Raw genomic sequence first — 27429 nt, forward strand, 5'->3', positions numbered from 1 at the left:
TTGGCTGCTCCTTCAGTCTTATTTGTGCAAACAGCAGCCGGAACAGACAACTTCTGTCCTAACTTTTAAAACTTTCTGAGCAAAGAACATCTTCTCTGGGCCCATCCCAGTCAGGTTCTTCCCTTATTATATTTATGGAAAGGTTTGATTCATAATTGTTATCTCCAGAGAGTTAGGAGATACAGAAATTTCAGAACAAGGGGTGGATAAAAGGATGGTCTCCTTGGGAAAAGGGGTGGAAGAAAAGGGAGTTGGGCTGCTCATAAGAAGGGGTGGATGAAAGATTTTCTCAGGGAGTGGACCATCATCACCACCATCATCATCATCATCATCACTTGGATTTATACATATGTGGCCATAATAAAGGATAAATATGAAAAATTCAAGAAAATAAGGGGATACTTGCCTGAGGGGATATCAAGTGATAAAAGCAAAAACATAATATACCGACTATGACTGTGCCAAATAAGACAAAACTCTGGTCAACTGCAATAGACAAGCTTGCTACTCATTTGTTAAAGTTAAAGCACACAGTCTTCATTTATTTTCTTTTTTAAGTTTTAATGAGTTTTAATAATAAACTTTTTGTTTTTCCCAATATATTTCCACCACCCCCTACACTGAACCTCCTCCCTTGTAACAAAGAAACACAGTTAAGCATATCCACATCTGGCACTATATGCAACAGCCTGCACCCATAGCTCTCCACTCCCCAGTCAAGAGAAAGGAAGTATGTTTCATCATCTGTTCATTGCGACCATTATTGATTAGTGTAATTAAACTGAGTTTGGCTGCCTTTTGGTGTTGTTTCCACATATAATTGTTTTAATATAGTAGCATTTGTTATACATATATATGTATATATATAGTCCTCCTGATTCTGCTTACTTTATATCTTATCAATTCAAACATATCTACTCAAGTTTCTCTGAAATTCTCATATTCACTGTTTCTTGTGGTACAACAATATTCCATTACATTTATGCATCATAATTTATTCAGCCATTCACCCATCAGTTAACACCCACTTTGTTTCCAGTTTTTGCTACCACAAAAGGTGCTATAAATATTCGGATACATGAGACATTTTTTTTCTATCTTTGACCTCATTTTAGTATATACTACAGTGGAATCACCGGATCAAAGAATATGAAGAATTTAGTGACTTTTGAGGGTAATGGCTAGAGTGCTGGAGCTGGAGTTGGAAAGACCTCTGTTTGATTCCCATTTCAAATAGTTGCTTATCTGTATGATCCTGGCCATGCCCCTTAAACTCTATGAGCCTTAATTTCTTCATCTATAAAATGGAGATAAAAGCAGCCACGGATTGTTGTGAGGATGAAATCAGATAATGCAGTTAAAGCACTTTGTTAATCTTTAAAGTACTAAATAAATGTGAGCAATTTATTTATCTATAAGTTCTTCCTTTCTTTTAACAAATAGGAAATTATAAAAGTCTAAAGTTGTATATAACCCTGGGCAGGTCACTTCTCTCTATCTTAATTACCTTATTTTACTTATTTGGTTATACTTAGTTACCTTAGTTGCCACCTACCTTACAGGGTTGTAGAAAGTTATAATTATAATATTTATATAACACTTTAAGATTTATTTTACAAGTACCATCTCATTTGGGATTCACAACCCTAAAAGCTAGGTGCTATTATCTCTATTTTACACATGAGGGAACTGAAATACACAGAGGTGAAATGACTTGCCCCATGTAACAATCAGAAAGAGCTTAAGGCCCTTTTTCTGAACTCAGGTCTTTGTGATTCTAGATCCAGCATTTTGAGACAACATTCAAAGCTCTTTATAAACCTTAAAGCACTTTATAAATGCTAGCTCTAAAATGTCCAACAATGGCAATTATTCTGTTTGTATAATTTTTTGGTGGTTGGTTTGGGTGTGTATGTATACAACAACACAATGTTGTACATAGCTCTCCTAGATTTAAACTGCAGCTATGCTTAAGCTAGATGGGCGCTGGAAAAGTCCATCCACAGCAACAGGAGTCACTTTCTAGAACCTATAAAACTCTGTGACTTTAACTCTTAGACAAGAACTATCCAGACTTCAATATTCTTCTATCTGTTGACACATTTTAAAGAGTCACAGCATCTCTAAATAGGAAGAGACTTCATTAGCCTTCTAGCCCCACTTGTACTTTGTATTTAACTAAAAATTTCCCTCTATCACATATATCCCCATGTCATCCAGATTTCAAGCAAGGGGAATCCCACTGCCTCTTCAGGAAGCACAGTTCACTTTGGACAACTCTGTTACAAAACATTTCCTTACTTCAATCTTAATCTACCTCTCTGCAACTTCTACCTACTGTTCTTAAGACTGCCCAGATAGCAAATAGAATTTTTCTTCTATATAACAGCTCTCCAAATACCTCAAGACAGCTATAACATCCAAAGTCCTCTCTGCTCCACACTAAACAGCTCCAGTTCCTTCAATTACTCTTCATTTGGTGTGTGTATATATATATATGTATAGAATTCTATTATATAGAATTTTATATATAGAATTCTATTATATAGAATTTTATATAGAATTCTATTATATAGAATTTTATATAGAATTCTATATAATAGAATTATATTCTATTAATATCATTATTTATATTATATTAATATAATTATTAATATTTTGTTAATATGCTTATCAATATTCTTTCTAAAATGTGGCATCCAGAATTGAACACAATATTGCAGAAGTGATCTGGCCAGGATAGAGTACAGTAAAGCTATGACTTTCTTCATTCTGGACACTCTGGCCCACTTAATGATCACATTTAAAAGTTACATTAGCCTTTTCTCATATCTCTGGCACACTAGTCCTATCTAGTTCTGAATTTGTTGAACTATATTATCATCTATTCATCTACATATAACAATGTACTGTGATCGGTGTTATAGAGACACAAGTTCATAAATAAAGTATAAGAGATCTGGAGAGATTTCAAGGAATAGGCAGAGTCTGAAAAACTAAGGCCCAGAGAGAAGTGACTTGACACAGAACTAAAAAGTAATAGAACTGATTTTCAAACCCAGGTCCCCAGACTTCAAATCCATTGTTCTTTCTACCATACTGCATAGCTTGAGACAGCAAACCATCACACATATTCATGTAACCCTGAGAGTTCATAAAGATTGCACTCTCACCCAATTCATCATAGTGATTGCGTCGCAAAAGCAGGAGGCAGTATGGCGCAGTGGGAAGGGAATAAGCCTTTATGTAACTCCTACTACCTGCCAGGCATTTTGCAAATTTGATTCTCAGAACAACCCTGACAAGAAGGCGCTATTATTATCCCCATTTTAAAGCGGAGATAACTGAAGTCTGTAGAAGTTAAGTGACTCACAAGACAGCTATATAGAGTGCCAGGCCTAGAGTCAGGAAGACTCATCTTCCTGAGCTCGAATCAGACACTTACTGAGCCTGGGAAGTCCCTTCACCCTGTTTGCCTCAGTTTCCTCATCTGTAAAATGAACTGGAGAAGAAAATGGCAAGTCATTCCTTCACCAATAAAGGAGGGGTCACAAAGAACAGGACACGACTGAAACGACTGAAGAACAAAAGCAGGGTCACCTTGCTAGTAAATGTCTGAGGCTGGATTTGAACTCAAATCTTCCAGACTCCAAGGCCAGCGCCCGTGCCACCTAGTTGCCAGTGGAGAGGGTATCCTACAAAGAGTAAGGAAGCCCAGATTTTGCCACCTTGGGCAGGTCACGTCCTCCCTTTAAGTCTCAGTTTCCCCTTCTGTTAAATGGGGGGAGGGCTCTGGACTTGATGGTATCGAAGATCCTTTCTAGATACGAAATTTGGGGATAACCTAGGAGTGGCTGCGGACTAACCAAGGAGAGATGGGCGATGCTTGGTACATTTCAGGAGGAAGGCTGGCTCTAGGGCGGGAGAACCAAACAGGGGCACATGCGCTCACCTTCTGGCTCTTGTATCCCCACCCCCACCGCAAGTGGGAACTGAAGAAATAGAAACCAAGATGGCGGCCCACAAGCTGAGGGACACCCTCTTCACCAGTGTCATTGCGTACCGGCTGCCCCGGAAGCGGAAGAAGCGCAAGAGTGAGGCGGTCACGGGAGATCTTCACGATGGCGGCCTTCAGGGCACTGTGGTCGCGATGTGGGAGACTGCTCCGTGGTTTCCTAGAGGGGCCGGCTCAAGTCAGTTGGGCTCGGCCTCCGGCCCGGGGCCTCCGAGAAGGTGAGTACCGGGCTCCATTGGCAACCTCGATGGCCGCCACCCAGTGTCACCTTTCTCTTATCCCTTCGCGAGCTCTTCCTGCAGATGCTGAGCCGGGGGCCGCGCGCTTCTCTCCGAGGCCTCGACCCAGGACCTCTTAGGCTCGCTCCGCTTTTCGCCCTTAGTCTCGCGCTCCTCCCCTCCCCTACCGCCCTCAGTCCGGGGTCGCGCGCTCCCCTTTCCTCTGGTGCCGCTCTCCTGCCCCCGCCGAGGTCGCGCGCTCGCTTGTTTCTCTCGCGCCCCACTCCCTTCCCCTAGTCCGGAGACCCATGCCCCCGACTCCCGCGGGATCACGCGCTACCCTTTCCTCTCACACTGGACCCCACCCTCACTCCTGGGGTCTTGCGCTCTCTACTTTCACTCGCGCCTCGTTCCCTCTCCCGAATCTGGGGTCTGCAGATCCCAACCTTGTCTTGCGAGTTCCTCACACACCCCCGCGCCTCCCTTTCCTCGTGATGACCCCGACACGGTGACCCAGGATTCCTTTCCCCTTTCTCTAGAGCCAGCCCTAAGCCGGGAGTACCCCGTGGGACCCCGAGGCTGCTCACTTCGTGAGGGAAAGGGGGAAGACACCGCCCTTTGGTGGGTGGTTGCGATGCCCCAGCAGCGGTGTGCGCAAGTACAGCTGACCTTTCCATCTATGTGTTCCATGAATACCCCCTGGTTTTATTGGGAGTATCTGTCTCTCTGAGCCCTTATACTCTCTAGAGAGGCCTCCTAAGGGTATCCAGGGTCTGTCCTCTTCCAAATAACCACTCCTGAAAGGAAGATTCTGTGGCACGGCTTTTCTGTTTCCTTTGGCTGCTTCTTCCTTAAAATGACGGAGGGTCTTTTGAATTGTTTCTGAATAGTTTTCCCTCTAATTTTGCTGCTGCCTCCAGCAGGGACTCCTTAAGGCTGGGAGACAAGGACTCATGGGTCCTTTTTTCCAGGGACCACAACTCACAACGTGCCAAGCACATTACTTCTTCCTTTCCTAGAGGGTTGAAAAAGGCCTGTTTGGAAGAACTTTGAGCAGTTCCTTAGAATAGAAAATCAATGACCCGACTGAATTCGCATACCAGGAGCTGTGGAGAGATGCCTTTGAAAAGAGAGACACAGATAGAACACGGCTACTGCCCTGGAGTACCTTGGAGTTTAATGCCAGGCACTGAAGTAGTTACAAAAGAGATAAACATATTACTAGTTACTGGGAAGAAGGATAATGGAGCTAGGATGAGCAGGTCTCTAGGAAGAAAACTAGGGAAAACTTTGAAGGAGTGCTTTTCTATATGTTATTTCCCCTTTCCCCTCATGTAAGTTCTTTGAGGACTAGGTCTGTTTTCATTTTCTTTTTTCATGTCCTCAGCACAGTACCTGGCACATAGTAGGCATGCAATAAGTGCTTATTGATTAAATGATTGATTTAGACTTGGAATGGACACTGTACATTATGTAGGCCAATGCCCTCGTTTTACAGGTGAGGAAAATGAAGTGACTGAATGACTTGCCTAAGGTCACATTATGAATAGTAGAAAAGTTGAGATTTGAAGTCAAATTTTCAGATTCTAAAATCATTGGGATTTTTTCACTGCCTTATGTTGGTAAAAAGTAATGCAAATATGAAACTAAACTACCTTCATAGCTTACACAGTGCACTTAACTAGCCCAGTTAATATATGATCATATTGTTGCATGTAGATTATAAAATTCTGACACCTCCTTCCATTGCTGAAAAAGATCAAGTGTGTTCTTTTTTTCTTTCCCAAAGAATTAGAAAATGATAATTAACATTAGTGACAGAACATTTACCAAGGCCAAATCAGTAAATAAAGGATTTTTAGATAACAGGACATAATCACAAAACCTGAAAAAAAAAATCATTCCAGCCTCGGTTGGAAAAGGGAGACCAGATCTAAACCCTGTCTGGGAATCAAGTCTAGCCAAAAGCAGAGCATTCTAGTGCAAGAAGAGGCTGTGTACTAGGACAAGATGAGGTCCTAGATCCAGTACAGAGGAGCCTAATGTACAAGGTACAGGAACAAGTGCCTCTTACATTCATTACTGAATTTTGAATCACAGATTCAGGGTAGATGAAGACATCCAGTCCAAGGTTATTCCAGTTTGAGTATGGGACCACTAGATTGTTAACTGAGCAAGGAGCAAATTCAGAAGCAAGGAGCAGCTTTGTATCTCTTGACCTCAGGAACAGAGTGGAATCTTAGATCCACCCACCCCCATCAGAAGCATACAAGGGAACAACCAGGGCAGGAATCCAAGACCAAAGGAAAGCCTTCAGTTATGTCACTCCAAACCAGCAGAGCTTTCCAGCTAACTCAAAAGTGGGTGAGTCCAGTACCCTGCTACTGGGATTCCAAATGAGGAAAATCCACAGGTCTGTTGTTCAGTTATACATTGAGGTAAGGAGCAAGAAAAGCTCAGATTGAGGGGGGAGCAATCAGACTTTGCCCAGTATCAGCCATGTGGGAAGCACTGAAAGTTTGCAGGTCCTCAGCTTGAGCTGTCCTTGTATTATGCTGGAATTCCACAATACTCCATACTTCCAAGAAGGCAGCAGCAAGGCCCTACAGGACACTGGTTCAGCCCTGACATTCTCTCCAGAACTTCATAAAGCCTGGCTGTCACATAAAGCCCAAAGTCAGGAAATAGGCTGGAAGAATGAGCATACAGAAAAGGAATTCTACCATAAAAAGTTTCAGGAAATCATTAAAAAAATAAACATGCCCAGGTATCTTACAGGGGTGGGAACCTGTAGCCTCAGAGCCACACTTTTAAGTCCTTGGGTGGAGTCTTTTGACTGAGTCCAAGTTTTACAGAACAAATCCTTTTATTAAGGGGATTTGTTCTGTGAAGTTTTAATTCAGTCAAAGGACTACATTTGAAAATGTAGAGGGCCATATGTGGCCTTGAAGCTGCAGGTTCCCCACCCGTCTTAGTACCAGAAGGCAAAGTGGGAATAGAAAGAAAACAGTGGTCACCTTCTTAAAAAACAAAAGGAAAACCCAAAAATAAAAACTTACAGGAACATCATAGCCAAAGTCCAAAGCTTCCAGATTAAAGAAAAAATATACTTCAAGCAGCCAGAAAGAAAGAATACCTAGAAGTCACAGTGAGGATCACACACGGATTTTTTTTTATTTACTTATTTTTAGTTTTAATCATTCACTTCCTTAAGGTTTTGTTTGTTTGTTTTTGCTTTTTTGGAGGGGCAGTTGGGGTTAAATGACTTGCCCAAGGTCACACGGCTAGTAAGTGTTAACTGTCAGAGGCTGGATTTGAACTCAGGTCCTCCTGACTCCAGGGCTAGTGGTCTATTCACTGCACCACCTAGCTACCCCACTTCCTTAAGTTTTTGAGTTTCGAATTTTCTTCCTCCTCCCACCCTCAAGATGGCATGAAGTTTGAGACGGGCTCTACTTGTACATTCATATTGTTATAAACATTCGCTGTGCTCTGTCTGAGGAATAAACCATACTTGTTGGAGATCTAGGAAGGTTTTCATTATCTTTATTTTACATTTATTTTGCAATGAATAAATGGGTAGCCTCCTGAAAAAGACTACAAAGAATCAGACAAAGGCAAGCGCTTTTATACTGTTTCCATTTTAATTAACACCCTCCCCCACTTCCTCCCTTCAGAGCTGGGCATGGTTCCAACTCTTCTGGGTTACAACTTTCTCAACCTGACCATTAAGCATGTGTGTTAATGAAAAGTTGGTAACTAATCCCCCACTGGTCAGAGCCAGCCTAACTCAGGCCTCTCTTTCCTGCATGTTCTGTGCAGGATCTCTTTTGAAACATTGTTCCTATAGAATATGTGGAGACCAAACTGCCAGCATTTCTCACAATATTAAACACATTTTCACATTAGTCGTGATGTAAAGAAGAATTAGAACTATTGGGAGGAACCACAAGAAAGAAGAAACAAAACAATAGAAAAGGAGAGCAAATAGTATGCTTATCTCCTATTTACCCTCGTTATAGCTTGCTTTATATATATTTGTTTGCATGCTCCCCCTTTAGATTGTAAGCTCCTTTAGGGTAGGGATTTATCTTGTTGCATCTCTAGGACTTAGCACAGTGCCTAACACATAAAGGGTACTTAGTAAATGTTTATTGGTTGGTTGACTATCAAGGGTCATAAAAAGTCTACGTAGACAAAGGGTCTGGGAATGATCATATTATGTTTTGATGATTTTAAAAGAAGAATGGATAGAGAGAAGAGAGGTTTACTAGGGAGGAAGGGAGAGGAAGAGTAGGGAAAAGTATCTCACATAATTATGGTGTATAAGTAGAAGTCTTTATAAGGGGGGGGGTGCAATCGATACTTGAACCTCACTCATATAAAGTGGTCAAAGATATAGAAATACATTTTACTTAACAGGGAAACAGAAGGGAAAGGGAAGAAGAGAGTAGAGGAAATAAGAGAGAGAGTAGATTAAAGGAGGGACTAGTCCTAAGCAAAACAAACCTTTAAAAGGTAGAAAAATATTTATAGTAGTTATTTTTGAGTGGCAAAGATTTGGAAACTGAGAGGATGCTCTCAGAAAAACCTGGAAAGACTTAGAATGAACTATGCAAAGTGAAGTGAGCAGAACCAAGAGACCATTTTATACAGCAATGGCAATATATGATGATCAGTTGCTCATGACTTGGCTATTTTCAACAATACAGTGATCCAAGGCAGTTCTGAAGGATTTGTGATGAAAAATGCTATCCATCTCCTGAGAAAAAGTTGATGGGAGTCTGAATGCAGATTAAAGCATCGGGGGGGGGGGGGGGGTGCCAAGGCAATCAGGGGTAAGTGACTTGTCCAGGGTCACACAGCTAGTAAGTGTAAGTGTCTGAGGCCAGATTTTGAACTCAGGTTCTCCTCACTCAAGGGCTGGTGCTCTATCTACTGCGACACCTAGCTGCCCTGTGTACTTTTTCTTTCTTTACTTGGGTTTTTGTTTGTATTCTTTCAGAGTATGACTATCATGGAAATGTTTTGCATGATTTACATGTATAACTTATATCAAATTGCTTGCCTCCTCAATAGGGGGGAGGGGGAGGAAGGAAGAGAGAATTTGGAACTCAAAAAATTTTTAAAACATGTTAAAATTTGTTTTTACATGTAATTGGGGGGAAAATAAAATATTACATTTTTAAAAAGTTCTTTCCCTCCCTCCCCTTTCCCCCTCATTGAGCAGGTAAGCAATTTAATATAAGTTATATATGTGCAGTTTTTGACCTTTTTTAAAGAATTGGGGTTAGGCTAAAGTTTATACTATTCCTGGTAAGAAATGTCATTTTTCTTCCTGGACAGTTCCAAATCATGCCCAACCATAGCATCAACCAACATTCCCTTCCTTCCCCCAGCTTCTTACTTTATCAGGTTGTAAGCTTTTTGAGGATAAGGACTGTGGCATACTGTAATCATTTAATAAATTTTTTTTTCATTCATCACATTTCCAACTATGTTCTCAGTTTTAGTCATACCTGCTTGCTATTCTCTGCGAAATTTTTACTCAGTAGCAAGTGCCCATTCCCATGCATGAAATATTCTCCCTTAACCAAATTATTTGCCTTCCCAATGTCAGAGAACTTATCTTTATGTAGACTTTTGAAAATAGTCTCACTTACGTGTTGGCTGCAATTTCTATAGAAACATCTCCCAATCCTTGATTTCACTTGATGTTTTCATCACTCCTTTGGATTTATTTGCCATCTCTATGCTGATGATTCTCAAATATACCAATCCTGCCCCAGACTTTATGCTGACCTCCAGTCTCACATCTCCAACAGTCTTTCAGATATCTCAGACTGCATGTCCAGTAGATGTTGTAAGCTAAACATGTTCAAAACAGAACCCATTATCTTTCTCTTTAACTCTCCCCACTTCCAGCTTTCCCTGTTACTGTAAAAGATAACACCATTCCAAGTCCTTCAAGCCCACAACCTAAGAATAATCTTGGATTCCTCACTCCCTCTCACTCCCCATGTCCAAGCTAGTTGCCAAGGCATGTCAATTTCGTTTAAACAGCATCTCTCATATACTCCCCCTTCTTTTCTCCGACACTAACACCACCAGAATACAGGTTCTAATAACCTTGTAATTGGATTATTACAGTAGCCTGCTGGTGGGTCTGCCCACCTCAAATCTTTCTCTCCTATCGGTTCTCCATTCAGCCACCAAACTGATTTTCCTAAAATACATCTGATCATGTCACTCCCCTACTTTATATTATATTCTGGTTGACATTCAAAGCCTTTTATAACTTAGCTCCCTCCTACCTGTCCAGTCCTATACCTTACTCCCCTCCCTCACTACTTTGATCCAGTGACACTGGTCTCCTGGCTGTTCCCTGTGCCATGAATGCTCTCCTTTCTCAACTATACCTAACTTCCCTGGCTTCCTATTAAGTACCAACTAAAACACCGCCTTCTATAGGGAGCCTTCCCCAGCCCTTCTTGATTCCAGTGCCTTCCCACTGTTATTTATTTCTTTTTTTTTAAAGGGGGAGAAGCAGGGCAATTGGGATTAAGTGACTTGCCCAAGGTCACACAGCTAGTAAGTATGTCAGGTGTCTGAGGCCAAATTTGAACTCAGGTCCCCCCAAATCTAGGACCAGTGCTCCATTCACTGTGCCACCTAGCTGCCTCTATTATTTCCTATTTCTTTATGTAGCTTGCTTGTACATATTTGTTTGCCTCTTCTCTCCCCCATTTGGTTATAAGCTCCTTGAGGGCAGGGAGTATCTTTGGGCTCCTTTCCTATCCCCAGTGCCTGGCATATAGTAGTTGCTTTATAAATGTTGGCCACATATCCTTCGTCTTTCCTTACCTCATCTTATATTTTATTCTCCTGCACATACGCTGCATTTCATAGCACTGGCTCTTTGCTGTTCCTCAAACGCAACACTCCTGTCTTCTGACCCTGAACCTTTTTACCAACTTCTCGTTTCCATCTTTCAGGCTTCCCTGGTTTCTTTCAAGATTTAGCTAAAGTCCCACCTTCCGAAAGAACCTTTTCCCCAGTCCTCCTGAATCTCATTGCCGTCCCTCTATGTATATCTTGTTTGTATAGAATTGTTTGCATGTTGTCTCCCTCGTTAGACTGAGCTCTTTAAGAACAGGGACTTCTTTTCACTTTGCTTTGTATCTCTAGTGCTTAGCATAGTACCTAGCACATTGTAGGTGCTTTATAAAAGCTATTTGACAGACTTTCCTACTTAACTTGATGTTAAGCACTTATAGTGTAAACAGTTGCAATTATTCATTATATTTGTGTTTTCCATATGTCTATGTTCATTGGAGCCTCATCAATTGATATTTGGTATAATTTGGTTCATTTTGGACCCCTCACATGGTTTATTTATCAAAGCACTAAAAAGACCTCTTTATAAAGCCTTTGGAGTCTACCCTTGTACTCCTTGATTGTATTTATTTGTTATACTTCCCTTTTCACCTTCCAGGGCAAGGACTGTATAGTCTGTCTCTATTTCTTTACCCTATATGGTACAGTGGGGAAAATTATGACATGATTTTAGGGTAGATTATTTAATGTGCACGATTAATGCCTAGTCATATTGAGAAGTCCTTCCTCTGAGTTCCTGTCACAGCCTGTAGCAGCAAGCACCCCAAGCGTCCTCAGGGTTTGCAGCTACCACAGGTTCTTGGATCTGCTTTGTTAAAGGAAAGCAACTCAAAATGGGTTAACAAGCTTACTTTAATCAGTCAGACATATATCGTTTACCTTGTTCAGGAGAAAAGGTCAGCACCCTGAACCTCAAAGTATACAGGCATAATTATCAAGACAGAAACATCAAGTAGACAGATTTCCAAACTGTCCAACCATTACATCCATACCCAGTCAACATCTGGGTTTCCACATTCTGGGTTTTTCAAAGCCGGAGGACTCTCAACAACGGCTTTCCAGAATTCAGATCAAATCACAGAACACTTCACAAAGTGAGTCCCAAAACAAAGTTACACATCAGGGCTTATATAGCCTTCTCCTGGCTCAGAGAATGTAACAACCTTATTGACTCACTGGCCAATCAAGAAGTATCTACTGAAAAACAAGCCTCCCTCCCCAGGCTTCTGGTGCACTTTAGCCTAGGGGCAGGGAAGATCTTTAAAATTTACATTTCCATTACACAGCCACATCCTAGCATATAAGGAAAATACTATCTTTCTTATGCCTTTTATCCATAAGTCTCTAATTTTCAAAGTTCTTTTCTTTCTCTACCCTTCTCCCATTCATCCTGAATGGGCAGTAAATGGAGTAGCAGCCAGGAGAAAACTGCTAGATCTCAGGTTTTGTTTGGTTCTGACATTTTTTGTTTGGGGTAATGAATGTCTCAGAAATATTTGATTTCTATCTCTCATTTTTAATGGTTACAAAATATTTCATTGGGTTTATTCCAGTGTCCAGACTAGCCCTTATCCACTCCACTGAGACACCTCCCCTATCAAAGGTCACTTTTGGTTTGACAAATTGTCTCTTAGATAAGTATCTGCCTGTTGTTTTACCCACTTGCCTATAGTAAGATGATTTATTGGCTTGCATTTGCTGTGTAGGGAATCTCTAGAACAGTGGAGCTTGCCATGTGCTTTGATCTCTTTTCCAGGGGCCAATAGGATGACTTCAGGGTTTGGTTCATTGCCTTAAGTGGTGTGTGTTTTGTTAGGGTTGTTTACCTCGTGGTTGGGACCCAAGTGCCTCCATAGACGAAGAGAACACATGTTTATCCAATTTCTGCTTCAGTGCATTGTGCTTTGCTCGGAGCTGGGTGGTACCCTAATCGGTCTCCTTTTGTTTCCCATTGTGGTTCTCAGAAACAGGCCCAGTTCCACCCCCATCCCCCAACCTGTTACCCATGACTTGTCCTCATCCTCCCTTCAGCTTGGTTTGTACATCTGCAGATTTTCCATGGTACCTTGTTTTCATTCTTAGTCCTGTGCTGGGCTGAGGATGCCCTTTCCCTATTTTCCTTATTGAAAATCCTATTTTGTTTCTTATGTCAGTGTTCAGTGAACCCCATGTTTCCCCACCAACTCTGTAGCTGTGCTCTGTTACAAACCCATGGGCCAATTGAGTTCCATTCATCTCTGATTGTGTGTTTATCAGGAGTCTAACCAGATACTGAAATGTTCTCTAAAGGAGAAACTACAGGGCTATTCTGACCATTGATACTGCTTATGCTTCTGGTGTTAAATCTGAGGAAAGAAATTGTGGGGTAATGAGCCTGCCTGCATAGTCTGGTCTAGAGAGAAAAGTAAAACTGTAGGTAGTTTTTGTGTCCTTTTAGATGGGAATCTCAGAGCTAGTAGATCCCCAATAGCATCCTAGACCTTCTAGGATGTTGGGTTATGATATCTTCACTTTATTTCCCAATGCATTTTGTCTTAGTAAATTTTAAAATTTATTTTAAACTTAAATATAAAATGAGAAAAAGGGGGGGGGGACATTGCCATGTACACAGCAGAATATAAGAGAGGATTCAATATAAAACAAATTTCCAATTCAAGAAAATCTATGTAATAAATACTACATATTATTTTAAAAGCTAGCCATCTTTTCATTTCTTCTTTGTAGGTTTTCTTTTGTTCTCTGCTGTGCACAATTTTTTCCTCTCCCTTCCCCCCCACCCTAAAGAAGGCTACAATCAAGTGTGAATATATACATATACATACATTTATAAACATACACATATATATACACATATGCACTCATCACATATGTATGAAACCATACTATGCTTTTTTTCTTTCTACTTGTCATCTGTTTCTCTGAAGGTAGATTGCATTCTCCTTTCATAAGTCCAAGTTTTTCCATGTTTTTCTAAATCAACCAGTGTAATGCCAATGCAATATTTACAGCGCCCACAATCACAATAAAGACTCTAAGTATCACATGATATTCTATCACAAAATATTCCAAACTCTCCAGGCAGAGAATAGAACTGAAACAGTTATTCGGACACCAGAAAACCGAATCCCAAAACCAGTAAGCTGATTCCATCATAGTACCAAAGATATTCAGAAGCCATAACTCTGAGAGCCACAGCACCCTTCAGCCTTCCCACAAACCAATACAAGATCAATATTTACTTACAAACCTCTTTATCTCCTTAACGAGTGTCCTCTCTCACCCACCATCTCACTAGCTCCTGTGGGCCCCGCTTCCCTTCAGCTAACTCCTCCTACCACAGACTCCATGTGACTACATTTAGCCTATTAGAGGGCAGAGTTTATCTTCACATCAGGGAAGCTTCCTGCGGGCTGTGCTGTACCCTTTAGCAAATTCTGTTCATCACAGGCTTCATGTGATTACATTCAGCCTATTAAGGGACAGAGTTTACTTTAAAAGCGGGGAGGTCTTCAGACTCCCCCCAGGTCTATTAAGGGGCAGGGAAGATCTTAAAATTCCCATTCCCATTACAACCAGCTCATCATTTCCTACACTACTGCAATATTCCAATGCAATACTATCCTATCAGTGAGATTGTCTATGAAAGTTTTTTTCCAATTTTCTGTATTCCTTCTATTCTCAGCTACATAGGTTTTATTATTCTCAGCTACATAGGTTTTATGTATACAAGAAAATTTTAATTTAAAATAATAAAAACTATCCATTTTACACTTCAGCATTGCTCTCGCCTCATAATATAGTTAAGGTCTGATATTACTGAATCTACTTCCTTTACCTCTTTTTCCCCTGGTTTCTTTGAAGTTCCTGACCTTTTGTTCTTGCAAATGAACTTTGCTATTTTTTCTAACTCAATAAAAAATTTTTTAGTAATTTAATTAGGATGACATTGAATAAATAGATTAGGTAAATTTGTCATTTTAAAAATTACATTAGCTTTACCTTCCCATGAATAATAAATATAAATTCGCTTATTTAGATCTGACTTTATTTGTATAAAAATGTTTTATGTATATGTTCATAGAGTTCTTATGTCTATTTTGGCAGGTATACACTCAGGTATTTTATGTCTAGGTATTTTAAATATTCTAAAACAATATTGAGTAATACTACTGACATATAGTATAGTTACTCTATTTTTCTCTTTTCATTAAATCTGTTTTAACCTTAACTTTGAGATATTGATTACTACCCCTGCTTTTTTTTACCTAATAAATTCAACTCCTGTTTTTTGTTTTATCTTTGTGTGTATCTCTCATCTTTATAACAACATATTGTTGAATTCAAATTTTTAATCTGCTGTCCACTGCCATTTTATGGGTAAATTCATCCCATTCACATTCCAAACTAAAGTAAACTCTTGTGTATTTTCCTCCTTCCTATTTTTCCTCACTATCTTTCTCACCCCATTTACTCTGTCCCTTCTTAATCCTGTTTTACTTCAACCTGCTACCTTGCCCTCCTATTCTGTATCAGTTTTTCCTTTTATGCCTCATTTGTATAATTACTCCTTTTTATCTCTTCACACAGTTTTGTTTTAGAATCACCCCATCATACTCAGCTCAGCCCCAGACTTTTTCAAACTACCCAAATAATGATGACTGTCATAAAAGTAGTGTTAATATTGTCACATATAAGAAGTAAATAATTTGACCTTATTGAGCCCTGAGTCTTTAATGTTTACTTTGTATTTCTTCTGGAAGTTACATGTCAGATTTTTCCTTAAATTCTGAAAGTTTTGTCCCAAAGACCTGGAAGTCTTTCAGTTTGTTAAATGTCTTTTTTTTTCCCATTCAGAATTATACTTAACTTTGCCGGGTAAGTTACCCTTGGTCTAACTCCAGTTCTTTTGCTCTGAATACAGTATTATAAGGCCTATGGTCCTTTAATGTAGTAACTGCTAGGTCCTGTGTAAACCTTATTGTAGTTCCACGATATTTAAATTGCTTTTTTTTTCCTTGTTGCTTTCAATATTTTCTCTTTAACCTGGGAGCTTTGAAATTTGATTGTGATATTACTGCATTTCTCCTGGGATCTCTTTCAGGTGGTGATCAGTAGATTTTTTTTTTCTATTTCTGCTTTGCCTTCTTTATTCTAAAACTTCAGGACAGTTTTCCTTGATGATTTCTTATAATATTACATCTAGATTGTTTTTTAATCATAATTTTCAAATAATCCAACTATTCTTATGTTATTTTTCCTCAGTCTGTTTTCCAGATCAGTTATTTTTCTGATGAAATGTTTCACTTTCTCTTCTATTTTTTCATTCTTTTGATTTTCTTTTATTATTTCTTGGTGTCTTAGAACATTATTAGCTTCCCCTTTCCCAGTTCTAGTTTTCAAGGAATTATTTTTTCCTTAAGGTTTTGATTCTCCATTTCAAGTTGGTTGATTTTCTTTTCATGATTTTCTTGGATTACTTTTTTTTTCTAATTTTTCCTCTGTCTTTCTTATTTGATTTTTAAAGTCCTTTTTAAGTTCTTCCAAAAACTCTTTTTGGGACCATTTGACATTTCTCATTGAAAAAAAGAGTGGCTTTTTTAGCTCTATTATATTCCTCTGTATGTGAACCCAGACCCAATGCCATTTCTCACCTCTTGTTTTTAGTACCAACTCTTTTCTTCATGGTAGATGGTTTCAGAAAGTAAAACTGGGTATAATAGGTCCACTGTAGTTGAAGTGCCATGAAGATGTGGTTTTGGTGTCCTAGAGGGTAGTCACTGCCTGGTTTATATGTCCAGGGTTTGCTTTCCTAGGGAAGTGAAGGGACTATAAAAATTAGTTTTAATTATAAATGAATGGGAACATATCAAGAGAGTGAAAAGGGCTCTTGTGTTATCTCCTAGTTGAACAGGTTGCCTAAAGTTTTAGAGTCATAAGACTAGATTTAAATTGTATTTCTGACCCTTACTAGCCCTGTGACCATGGGTAAGTCATGTCACCCTTCTGACCTTGCTTTGTAAACCTTAAAATTTCTGTGGAACTATAAGCTAGGACTATTATTTCAGGATTTCTTTTGACTTTGCTAAGACTTTCACCCTGCTGTCAGCTCATCCTAATCTGGCTCCTTCAGCAATGACAGCTCAGAGATTTGGTCATTAGTCCCCCAAGTCTTCCAGGGGCTCCACTGAATTATGTGGCTTTTGTAGAGCTCTGGTGCAGAAGTAGATAACTTCTTCTTTCTTATTCTTAACCTTCCATCTCCCTGTATAAGTAACATGCTGCAACTCTGCAAAGAGATGGGAAGCTAAAAAGATTCCTACTTGTTCCTGTACCACAAACCCCTACAACCTTTCTCTGTGAATATTAGCAAAGATTTTCTCTAATGAGTATGTATTCTCACACATTGCGGGCCTGCTAAGAGCTAGGTTAGTATAACCCTTGGCTTTTGGCACTTAATATTTATAAACTCTTAGAAACTATGGACCATTTTTCTGTAATTCTCTTTGTAAAGGGCCATATGCCATTATATTATTACTAAAGTAAGGAAACAGGGAAGACCATATAGGGACCATAACCTCTTAAAATCCCAAAGTGGGAGCCCCAGGCAAGTCCTATAAGCATTCTTTTCAAAGTTGCCTTGGATGGACTCATGGGAGCTCACAAGATCTATGTCCTACTTTTTGCATGTGTAAAATTTGAGCTCTATGATTTGAAACTCTTCCTGTTTCTTATTAAACAACTGACCTCATTTTACTCCTTTATCTCTGTAGTGGTGGAGATCCAAGAAGGGAAGACAACTATTGTAAGTATCATAGAATGCTATGTTGGAACCTCTGTCATTCTTGGAACTGCTGAGTCATCACATTATTAGAAGAAAGCCTCAAACTAGCCTTGATTAGGGACTTCCTGGATCTAAAACCAGCTCCCTCTGAGACCATAAATCCTGGAACATGCATCTTTCTAGCTGTGGATTGTCATGACTTAGTCAGAAAGTCTCTAGGCTTGGAATGAGACACTGTTACTTGATAATAGCCTGGGTTCATATTGCCCTCTGAATTACAAAGTCACAGAGATCTTTATTGATGCTATTTTTGGCAGGTTATAGAATTTTCAGTTTTCAGAAGGAGAAACTGAAGCAGTGAACTAGAGAGGCTTATTACTAAATTGTCCCAGAGCCAGTAACCTATACCTATCCTTTCCTATCTCCTAAAAACTGTTTTTGTAGTAGTACAGTTAGGGAATCATATCATTTATGCATATTTGCCTTCTGTTAGACCCTTTGGCCTATCTATCCATTATTGAAATTTTTAATCTGTTCTCACTGGTCTCCATAAAAGCCCTGCAACTGGAACCCTTCAGAGAGCTCTCAAGGGGCTTGAACCCACAGTTCAAAATAGGGGTTCTGCTCTACCCACTCTTCCCCAGCCATGGTAAGGTCAGTTGACCTGTAGGAATTCTGGGCTCCTGCCCTTTGTATCACCAAAAGACTGCCATGTGTCATCACTTGATGCCCCAACACCCCTCAGAGGTGTCTCCTTCATTTACCCCTTTTTAATTATGGAGTAGGACAACATTTACTCTGAAGACACCAAGCCTGAAGGATCAAAACTGGGAGACATGAAAAGTTTTCTTTATTCTAGAAGTAAATCTGTAGAAGGCAAACATGCATGGCACTGGATCTGGAATTCATCACAAAGTCCTATGCTTCTGCATGCTCTGTTGATAAAGTCTTCCCTTGTGTCTTACCACACCTCAGCCTCACCCCGAGTCTCATTTTTTCTCACAGCCCTCAAGCCCCACACTCTCCATGTTCCATTCCTTTTCCCCTCTGACCGTTCTCATGTCCATGAAAGGTACAGGTTCCTAGATGCCTGTCAGTGCTGTCCCTGACTCTGCTTCCACACCCTATGATTTTCTTCTAGCACTGCTTTCCACCTCCACTTCCAGGAGGAGCTGGCTACTGGAATTGACGGCTTGTTGCGCTTAGCAACTTCAAGGCTACATTATAATGGGAAGAGAACATAAGCCAGCCCAAGACTAGTTGAACTCATTTCATATATGACCTTATCTGGGTTTGAAAGGTGACATCCATACCAATGAAGCACATAAAGCCCTCTTCCACCAACCCTCCACCTTGATATCTTTGCTCCGATAAGGGACAGGTGGGTTCTAATAGGCCAGTATAGTGGCATGGTTCTGTGACCTGTTCACAATTTTAAAATATTTTATTGATGGGGGTGGGGGTGGAGTGTCACTGTTATTTCCAGTGACTCTTATCTTCCTCCTCCCCACCAGAATCTTTCTTTGGAGCAAAGAAAAAGTTATGGTCTCTTCATTTCTAACTTACCAAGGGCCAGCTTCTTATCCCCTATTAAGCAAAAGTGTTGACACTTCAGGCTGGAAAGATTTGTTGGATTAGGTACTGCCAAGAGACCTCAATAAAGAGAATTGCTCTTCACCCCCAGTTTCTACATCATAATCAATATTTACTTCTATAGTAAATAGGATGTTTGGTTCAGTACTTGACCTCTCCCTTTCTGCTTCTTAGATTGAAGGTCGAATCATAGAAACTTCCAAAGTGGCACCAGATCCTCCCAACCCCTCTGGCCAGTGCCCAATCTGTCGTTGGAATCTGAAAAACAAGTATAACTATGTGGTGAGTGCACCTTCTGACTAGGTTAGCCCAAAGAGAATTAGCCACAGGTGCAAGTATCTCTTATGCTTCTGTTAAGTGTAACTTGGTCCTCTTGTTTGCCTGTCGCTGCTAGATCTAGAGAGGAGAGGGTGTGGTCCAAGGTTTGACTGAGGATTAGGGATACCTGGATTCTTCACTCTAACCCTTCCTGTGTTGGTGATGACTCCTCATCACATTTTTTTGGGTTTCTCCCATAACATATTTGAGGAGACTTAGATGCACTAAACAGAATACTTGCACTTCAGCTACAAAGAATCTTCCTTGCTATCCAAGGGTAGTTTTGACCAGTGTTCTTTGTTAGCCAGCAGCTCTGACATTTGTCTATTGATCCCTGCTACCTCTTGTCATTTTGAAAGCAGCTGTTTGGGGTGGGGGTGGAGGGGGATTGGAAGACTTGATGACAGATCACATCTTTAAGGAAAACTACCTCTCTCCTTAGCAACTTCTGAGTTTTCCATAACATAGTAGATGATGTGGATTCTGGGCTAACTAGCTCTACAAGAAGCCAACCCTGAAAAGAAATGCATCAAGTAGGTTTGAACTGAGATATATATTCCTTGGCCCCTTCTGAAAATGGTCAAGAACCACAATTGAGTCATGTGGTGAAAGAGTAGCATATACCCATGAGGTATAATGACCCAAATGATTCTCCAGTGGTCACTCCCTAGGTCCACTTGGAGTAAGAAGTTTGATAGCCCACCTGAAATGCCAGGCCCTCCTGTTAAGTGGAGCCTAGAGTTAGCTTCTTATGGCAGATGTTTGGCACTGGGGTTGGTGGTGCTGCTCAGAATACAGCAGCATCAAAGGGAGGTAAGAGCCCATACCTGCCCAGCCACCAAACACAGGCATCAGTGCCCCAGGAGCACTCTGTCCATTGGCTTTTCCAGGAAATACATAACCCATATTTGGCTTTGTTTATCCATCAGTAGAAACCCAATCCCAGTCTGAGGTGAAGGCTAAATTTGTTTTTGCTTTCACCCCTTCCACTCAGAATATGCTCGAGCTACATAGAGCCGTCAGCTCACTCAGCAGTGGCGTGCAGGGGGCTGGGGCTGTGAGTCTGGCTTATTAGCCCATATTAATCCAATCCAAGTTGTTTTCATCAGATGCTGAAGATTACAGGGGTGGGAACTGGGGGCCTGTGTCCCTCAGGAGCTGTGCAGTGATTAAAGCAAATCTGCTGTTACACAGTTTGGCTCCCGGCAGTGCAGCAAGTTAATTTCATGGAACATGAGGCTGGTGTTCCAGGCCCCTAGAGGAGGGGTGGAGGGGTAATTTTTATTTAACCCCACATTGTGTTCTCATGGCATTTTCCCAGCTACACGAGATTCCAGAATGACTTCCTGTCTTATGGCTGGTTCTTACTGTTCTTAACCTGGGATCCCTCTTAAGCAGCCTGAGAAGCTGGACAAGCCCAGCAGAGACATGATAGGCAGAGTGGAAGCTAGAATAATAGCATGTACATCTTGTCACCATGGCGGAAGAAGACCCATGATGATCCCCTCTTCTTACCCCAGACCCCTTGTAACTCTTCTCGTTCACAGCCTTTGCGCGCTCCAGATCCTGCTGAGCACATAGCTGTACTCAATACCTTACCAAGGCATGTCTAGCTTGTATGCCCTACTTTGTTGTATGTTTTGGCTGTGAAGATAGTCTGGGGTTTCCTTACATCCCATTCCTCCATGCTAATGGGACAACAGTATGTTATGTATACTTTCCATCAAGGAAAAGAGTTCTCATATTCCCAAATACCATTTGCTTTAGCAAAAGAATAGAACTAAACTCTAAAGATACCTCATATTTATTACCTGTCTGAAAAAATTGTGGTATAACTCTAGAAAATGATGAAAGATACAACATTCACTAGTACAGAGGGAAGTGAGCAAAGCCAAGAGAACAATTTATGCAACAATAACATTGTAAAGAAAATAACTTTGAAAAGACTTGGACTTAACGACTCTTATTTGATTATAGTGATCCACCATATCTCTGGAAGACTTATGATGAAACATGTTAACCACCTCCTGACAAAGAGGTGTTTGACTGTGGCCACTATGTGGAATTGTTTTGACTATGCTTGTTACAAGGTTTTGTGGTTTGGTTTTTTCTCTAGATTTTTAATTGGGGGAGGTAGGGTTAGCAATAGTGATCCCAAAACACAGGGCCATTGAACACATGAAAAAGAAGTTCAGAAAAAAACAGACAAGGGGCGGCCAGGTAGAGCACCGTCTCCAGTGTCAGGACGACCTGGAGATCGAATCCTGGGCTCAGATACTCAGCACCACACCCAGAAATAACTGGCCGTGTAACCTTGGGCAAGTTACTTAACCCCGATTGCTTAAAAAAAAAAAAAACAGACAAGCAAGGCAGTTTTGAAAGTAATGTACAGATTTTTTAAAAGTTGCTGTTTTAAAGCAAATGGTTTGGAAATGGGAGATTTACCATTTCATATACAATTTTTTTGTGTTCCACTGTGTTTATGAAAATGCTCTTTTTTGGCATTTAAGTTATAATAAAATTATAAAGAGATCCTTTAGTTCCTAAAAAACATTCCTACCTCTACTTATTGAATAGAATTGGTTGTTTATTTTTTAAATAAAACCCTAGAGTAGGAGCTCAGGGCTCTTGGCCTTGTGAATAAGATTCACAATCTCTTGTTGACATCTGGGATTTAACTTGAGCCTGACTATCCCATTCCTGTCTTCAGAGATATGGGATGTAGGTACAGTAGCAATGGGCAGATTTCGAATATGTCTTATTACACACTGGCATCTGAGAAGAGGGGAGCCTGAGTGCAATAACCTCTGTTGATTGTCTTACTCTGGCTCCCAAGTGCTGGCAGTAGGCCAGTCCTGTCTCTCTTTCCATGCCCTACAGGATGTCCTTCTGCTGAGTCAGTTTATCCGGCCTAATGGGGGAATGCTGCCCCGGAGAATCACAGGTCTATGTTTGGAAGAACATCGGAAAGTGGAGGAGTGTGTGAAGATGGCTCACCGGTCAGGTAGTTTGCACCCCTTTCCCCACCTCAGGAAGTGAGCCCCCTACTCAGAAATGTTGGAGGCATAAGGTATCCAGCTGTTTCCATCATACTCCCTGTGTTTAGCTGGGATTAAAGCAGTTTTTGTTGTTTAGTCATTTTCAGTGTGTCTGACTCTCTCTGATCCCATTTGTGGTCTTCTTGGTAACTTCTCCAGCTCATTTGACAGATGAGGAAACTGAGGCAAGCAGGATGAAGTGACTTGCATGGGGTCACACAGCTAGTAAGTGTCTGGGACCAGATTTAAACTCAGGATGATGAGTCTTCCTGACTCCAGGCTTGGCACTGTGCCCCCTAGCTGCCCATGAAAGCAGTTACTCGGTGATAAAAGAAGTGTTACTAACAAGTAGGGAGCTACTCCCATAGTTTAACTTGACCTTATCTCAGGAATTGCTGAAGGAACTATACAGTAGTTCCCTGACACACACTTTCCTTCATCTAGGTCTGCTACCGAATCATAGGCCTAAGCTTCCTGAAGGATTTGTTCCCAAGAAAAAACCCCAATTTAATCGGTAAGTGTACTGGGTACTAGTCATGATGGATGGCTACAGCTAAGGACCTCCAAGATAGTAGTGACTCCAATCCCACCATCCATTTAGTTACTCCATGGCCCCTCAGCTTTCACTCTATAGCCATTGGTGGCCGTATGGATTGGAAAGCATTTACTTAAGGAGGCCCACAGTCGAGGGAAGCAGAGGTTCCATTTGTCTTTGATAGCAATGTAGCCAGGCATCACCCCACATCCTGGGACACAGAGTTCTGTTGATTCCTATTTCCTTCCTTTCCCTTCCCCCACTCAGCTGCAGTTTACATCGTTCACACTCCATTTGGCCCGGCCCGGAGTATGGGTGAGAGAAAGACCCCTGGGATTCCTCCTCTCTTCCCGTAAGGAAACTTAGGGAGAGTAAGCGTTAGAGCTGTCGCCTGTCGTCCCTTGTGGGCGTTAGGGGGTGTTAATCCGCTGTTTGTGACGTCACACTCTGTTGCCATGGGGATGCCAGAAGAGTTTTCTGAACTTTTAATGTCCTTGTTCTCTCCCAGATCTGAGGTTACCAAAGGGCAGAAACAGACATAGGAAATGGTGGACAGGCCTCAAGACTTTGTGTGGTCCTGGTGTGACTGTAGGAAGGCGGGGCTGTGTGGAGACTGGATCCTTGAGTGGGAGCTTAAGCTCTGGAACGTGACCCATTCCTTGCCCTCATACCTGAAATGCGCCTGGTTTCCAAAATGGGCAGCAACTCCCTTTCTAACATATATAGAACTGCACTCTTGAGTTAGTTCTCTTTTCACACCCAATCCTGCCCCCAGCTCTGTGATGTTTCTTTGTTGTGGGTATGAGAGTTGTCTTTAGGTTTTCTCTACCTCCAGTCCAACTATGTGTCCTTCTTCCCCTCATCTCTCCACCCCTGGTCTCATGCTGCTGCTGGCAGATCACTCTCAGCTGAGGGTTTTCACAAAGCAAGACCCCTGCCTTCTTAGCTTCCTTTCTCACCTCCCTCACTCCCTGGGAGTACCTAAGGAAATGAAGAGGCTGGGTAACTGAAGCGGCAAGGAAACAAACCAGGACATTTCTGCTCTTGTAGAGGAACGGTGGGTAGGTGGGGGTGAGGGATTACTGGAACCTAGTGCTTGTTTGGGATGCATTGTGTTGCTTCTGGAGGTAAAGCTGCCTTATTTTGTTAGCATGAAACTGTTTTGCCCTAACTTTGGCACCAGGTCCCCTTCCAGGTGGAATGTACATCCCACATTGGTAGCTTAAGTCATCCAGCAGCAGCCTGGAGGAGACATAGCACACATGTCAATCTCTTCCTGCCTTCAGCCCTATGAGTATCCACTGTGTGTGGTATTTGGGGATGCACATCACCTCCTTCTGGCTTTGTAAAAGATGACCCACAGTCAGCCCAAGGACACAATTCATCTTGCTCTCAGGCCTTTGAAGAGAGGCAAGGATGCCTCCCTTTAAATCCGTTATCCTTTAATGTGACCCAATATTGATGATGTAGGGACTGTAGGATTGCTGAAAGGGGCAGCTGGAAGTTCTTTTACAAGGAAGGGCCTTGAGTTATATGTATAGCCTTAAGACGAGTTGGATTTGGGGACCAAAGGAGGTCCCATAATGGTGTCCGAGCTTTACCCTTTCCTGTCCTCCATAATTACTTTGCTGCAAGAGAATTGGGAAGGTACTGATCTGAGACAAGAACTTGGATTGTTCCTGGAGTTTGGCTGTTCCCAGAGAGCTTATTGGAACCCATCCAGCCATTCTCTTTGCCAGCTGGCTACTCTCTGTGGCACTTACACTAGGCCCAAGGCTAGCTGGAACTTCATTCTTAGGTCAGATCCTTCTAGGGCAAAGGGAGAGTGAATAGCTTTGGGCCAGCAGTGCCAGAGAAACTGCCTAGCTTCATGATTTGCTTGGGTACCTCAATCCGTTTTTCCCAGTAAGCAATTACTTCCTACTTCCTATAGCAGAAACACTCCATTTTCTTCCTGATCTTATCTCTTACTTTTTCCTATGTGTACAGTCTAAACAGGAATTGTTAATGTGTGGAATAGCCAAGATGTACAAGTACTCTTCATCTCCAGGGGTTTCCACCTCCATGTCCAGTCCCTCTCCTTGGTATATAGGTAGATACCACTGTTGACTTCTTGGTTCCCCTTGGGGCCATCTCAATGCCTATACCCTGTTCTTCCATCTTGGAAGGTGTCTCCCCATTTTTCCTCTTTCTAGGGTACAAAGAAGGGAAGCATTCTCATCCTCAAGGTGCCAGAGGTCAATGGAGCACAGTTGAAATATATCAGTTAAGGGGCTTTAGAGCACAGCCGGGTGAGGCAAGCATGTTGAGTGGGGGCCAGGGCTTTCCAGGCATGGCTGGGGCCCTTTCTGGGGAGACTTGCCTTTGCCATTGCTGAACCTCCAGAGCAGGCTGTGGCCCAAGTTTCATTCTGGACAAAGCAAGCCTCAGCCCCACTATCATAAGCCACTTTTCCCGGAACCAGCAGTCCTGGCTCTCTTCTCTACAAAAGAAGCCAAAAGACCATGCCTAGAGTTACGCTCTTCCCTAAGAGTTATAGGAACTTACCCAGCCAGTCTGCACCTATAACTCCCACCCTTTGGCTCCTATTCCTCCTCTGGGAGGGGGTTCAGAGGTTAAGCACAGGCTATGGCTGCCCAAGGGAGCTGCCCTTGGAGCTGGAGCAGCTGTCTGAGCCAAATGAGAAAGAGCGAAGGGCTTTTTTGCCCAAGCACTTATATCATCAGCCTCTCCTTTCTCTGTGGTCAAGGCCAAAAAGAATGACTTCGGATCTGAGCAGCCACTTCCTCTTTCCTCTACATATACACAAACACTGACAACTCATAAAGATCAAGAAGGCAAGTGGCCCTGTGCTGCCTGCCGACCCTGACCCCAGCCACACACACTCAGCAGCTGTAGCAGTCAGGAGCCCCATTTGTTTATTGCACACTCCCTCCCCTTCAAGTGAGTGAAGCTGTGGTGGGGCAGTTGAATTTGGTTGACCATAGTAATAGTGGGAAAGTCAGTACCCCCATTCTCCAAGATCTGGCTGTAGATGTTTTATCTACTGCAATACTCAAAATGAATAAATTCCCCACAGGTCTTCATTATATTATTCTGTCTACCTCCCTTACAGGTACCTGACTCGTTGGGCTCCCCGCTCTGTCAAGCCCATCTTAAAGAAAGGTCCAAAATGGAACAAAGTTCGAATGGCTGTGGGCTCCCCCTTGCTTAAGGACAATGTCAACTACACAGGCAAACCCCTAGTGATGTACCACTGAAGGGAGGGAGTGGTTTCTAAGATGCTGGCCAGAGCCCCCAACCCCTGCTGATGGGAATTGTCTCCCATCATTCCAACAAGGAAGGACTAGGATAGCCTAGAACTGCTGCAGACCGAAATGTCTTCAAAACTGGTTATTCCTAACCAAAATGTGGACAAAGGGAAAGGCAATAATAATATGATTCTGATTCTAATGGAACTGCTCATGGACTTGTGGGAGGTCATTGGCAACTGCCATAAGATATGATCAGCTCTGACTGAACCCTTGAGTTGGGTGGTATAAATATTACACAAGGAATATCATAAAACAAGACATATTTGCTAAACCATTTGGTATATGCTTACTTCTTGGGAAACTAGAGGTTACTGGACCCTCAGCATCAAGTTGTATAGGTTGGAAACTTGGAAAATAACAGAATTGATATCCTGCAATTGACAATACATGGATTCCAAGAAAATGCAGTTTGATGTGTCCCCAGCCTCTTGCTCTGGGGACCCTAGTTGCCTATGAGTTCTGAGTATGGGGTTGGGTTGAAGGAAGCAGACACTAGAGACTTCTATTCAGAGTACAAGTGTCCTGGCTATAAGTTTAAGTAACTTACCCAAAGAGGGGATCCCAGGTGAGCCTTCCCATCATGGGTGTAATCTCCTGCACCTCTACCCATTTGCCTTTTGGCATCCCTTCCCAGGAGCTTTTTGGCAGTTATCACCTGTATGCCTCCTACCTTCCACTACCTCTTTTGAAACCAGTGGTCATCTCAAACACTAGAAGCAT

General features: G+C 41.7%; 1 protein-coding gene and 1 long non-coding RNA gene across 3 annotated transcripts in view; one reads left to right on the forward strand and one right to left on the reverse strand.

Annotated features, from left to right (window-relative positions):
• LOC138144549 (uncharacterized) overlaps positions 1–4080 on the reverse strand; it is a 41774-nt gene extending 37694 nt beyond the window's left edge. The window contains exon 1 of one of the 2 annotated variants that reach the window (XR_011163978.1): positions 3953–4080. This is a non-coding gene — a long non-coding RNA (uncharacterized lncRNA). The remainder of the gene's footprint in view (positions 1–3952) is intronic. The other variant, XR_011163979.1, reaches the window with a different exon arrangement.
• Positions 4060–26980, forward strand: MRPS18A (mitochondrial ribosomal protein S18A). Its single transcript, XM_069065882.1, has 6 exons — positions 4060–4233; positions 17901–17932; positions 19679–19786; positions 22703–22826; positions 23305–23374; positions 26511–26980. The coding sequence occupies exons 1-6, from the start codon at positions 4122–4124 to the stop codon at positions 26653–26655; spliced, it is 591 nt and encodes a 196-aa protein (XP_068921983.1). The 5' UTR covers positions 4060–4121; the 3' UTR covers positions 26656–26980.
• Positions 26981–27429: the final 449 nt, after the last annotated feature.

This window comes from Petaurus breviceps, unplaced genomic scaffold, assembly GCF_028583685.1.
Source record: "Petaurus breviceps papuanus isolate PSGF00001 unplaced genomic scaffold, PetGlider_PUasm1.0 90701, whole genome shotgun sequence".
Taxonomy (NCBI): domain Eukaryota; kingdom Metazoa; phylum Chordata; class Mammalia; order Diprotodontia; family Petauridae; genus Petaurus; species Petaurus breviceps.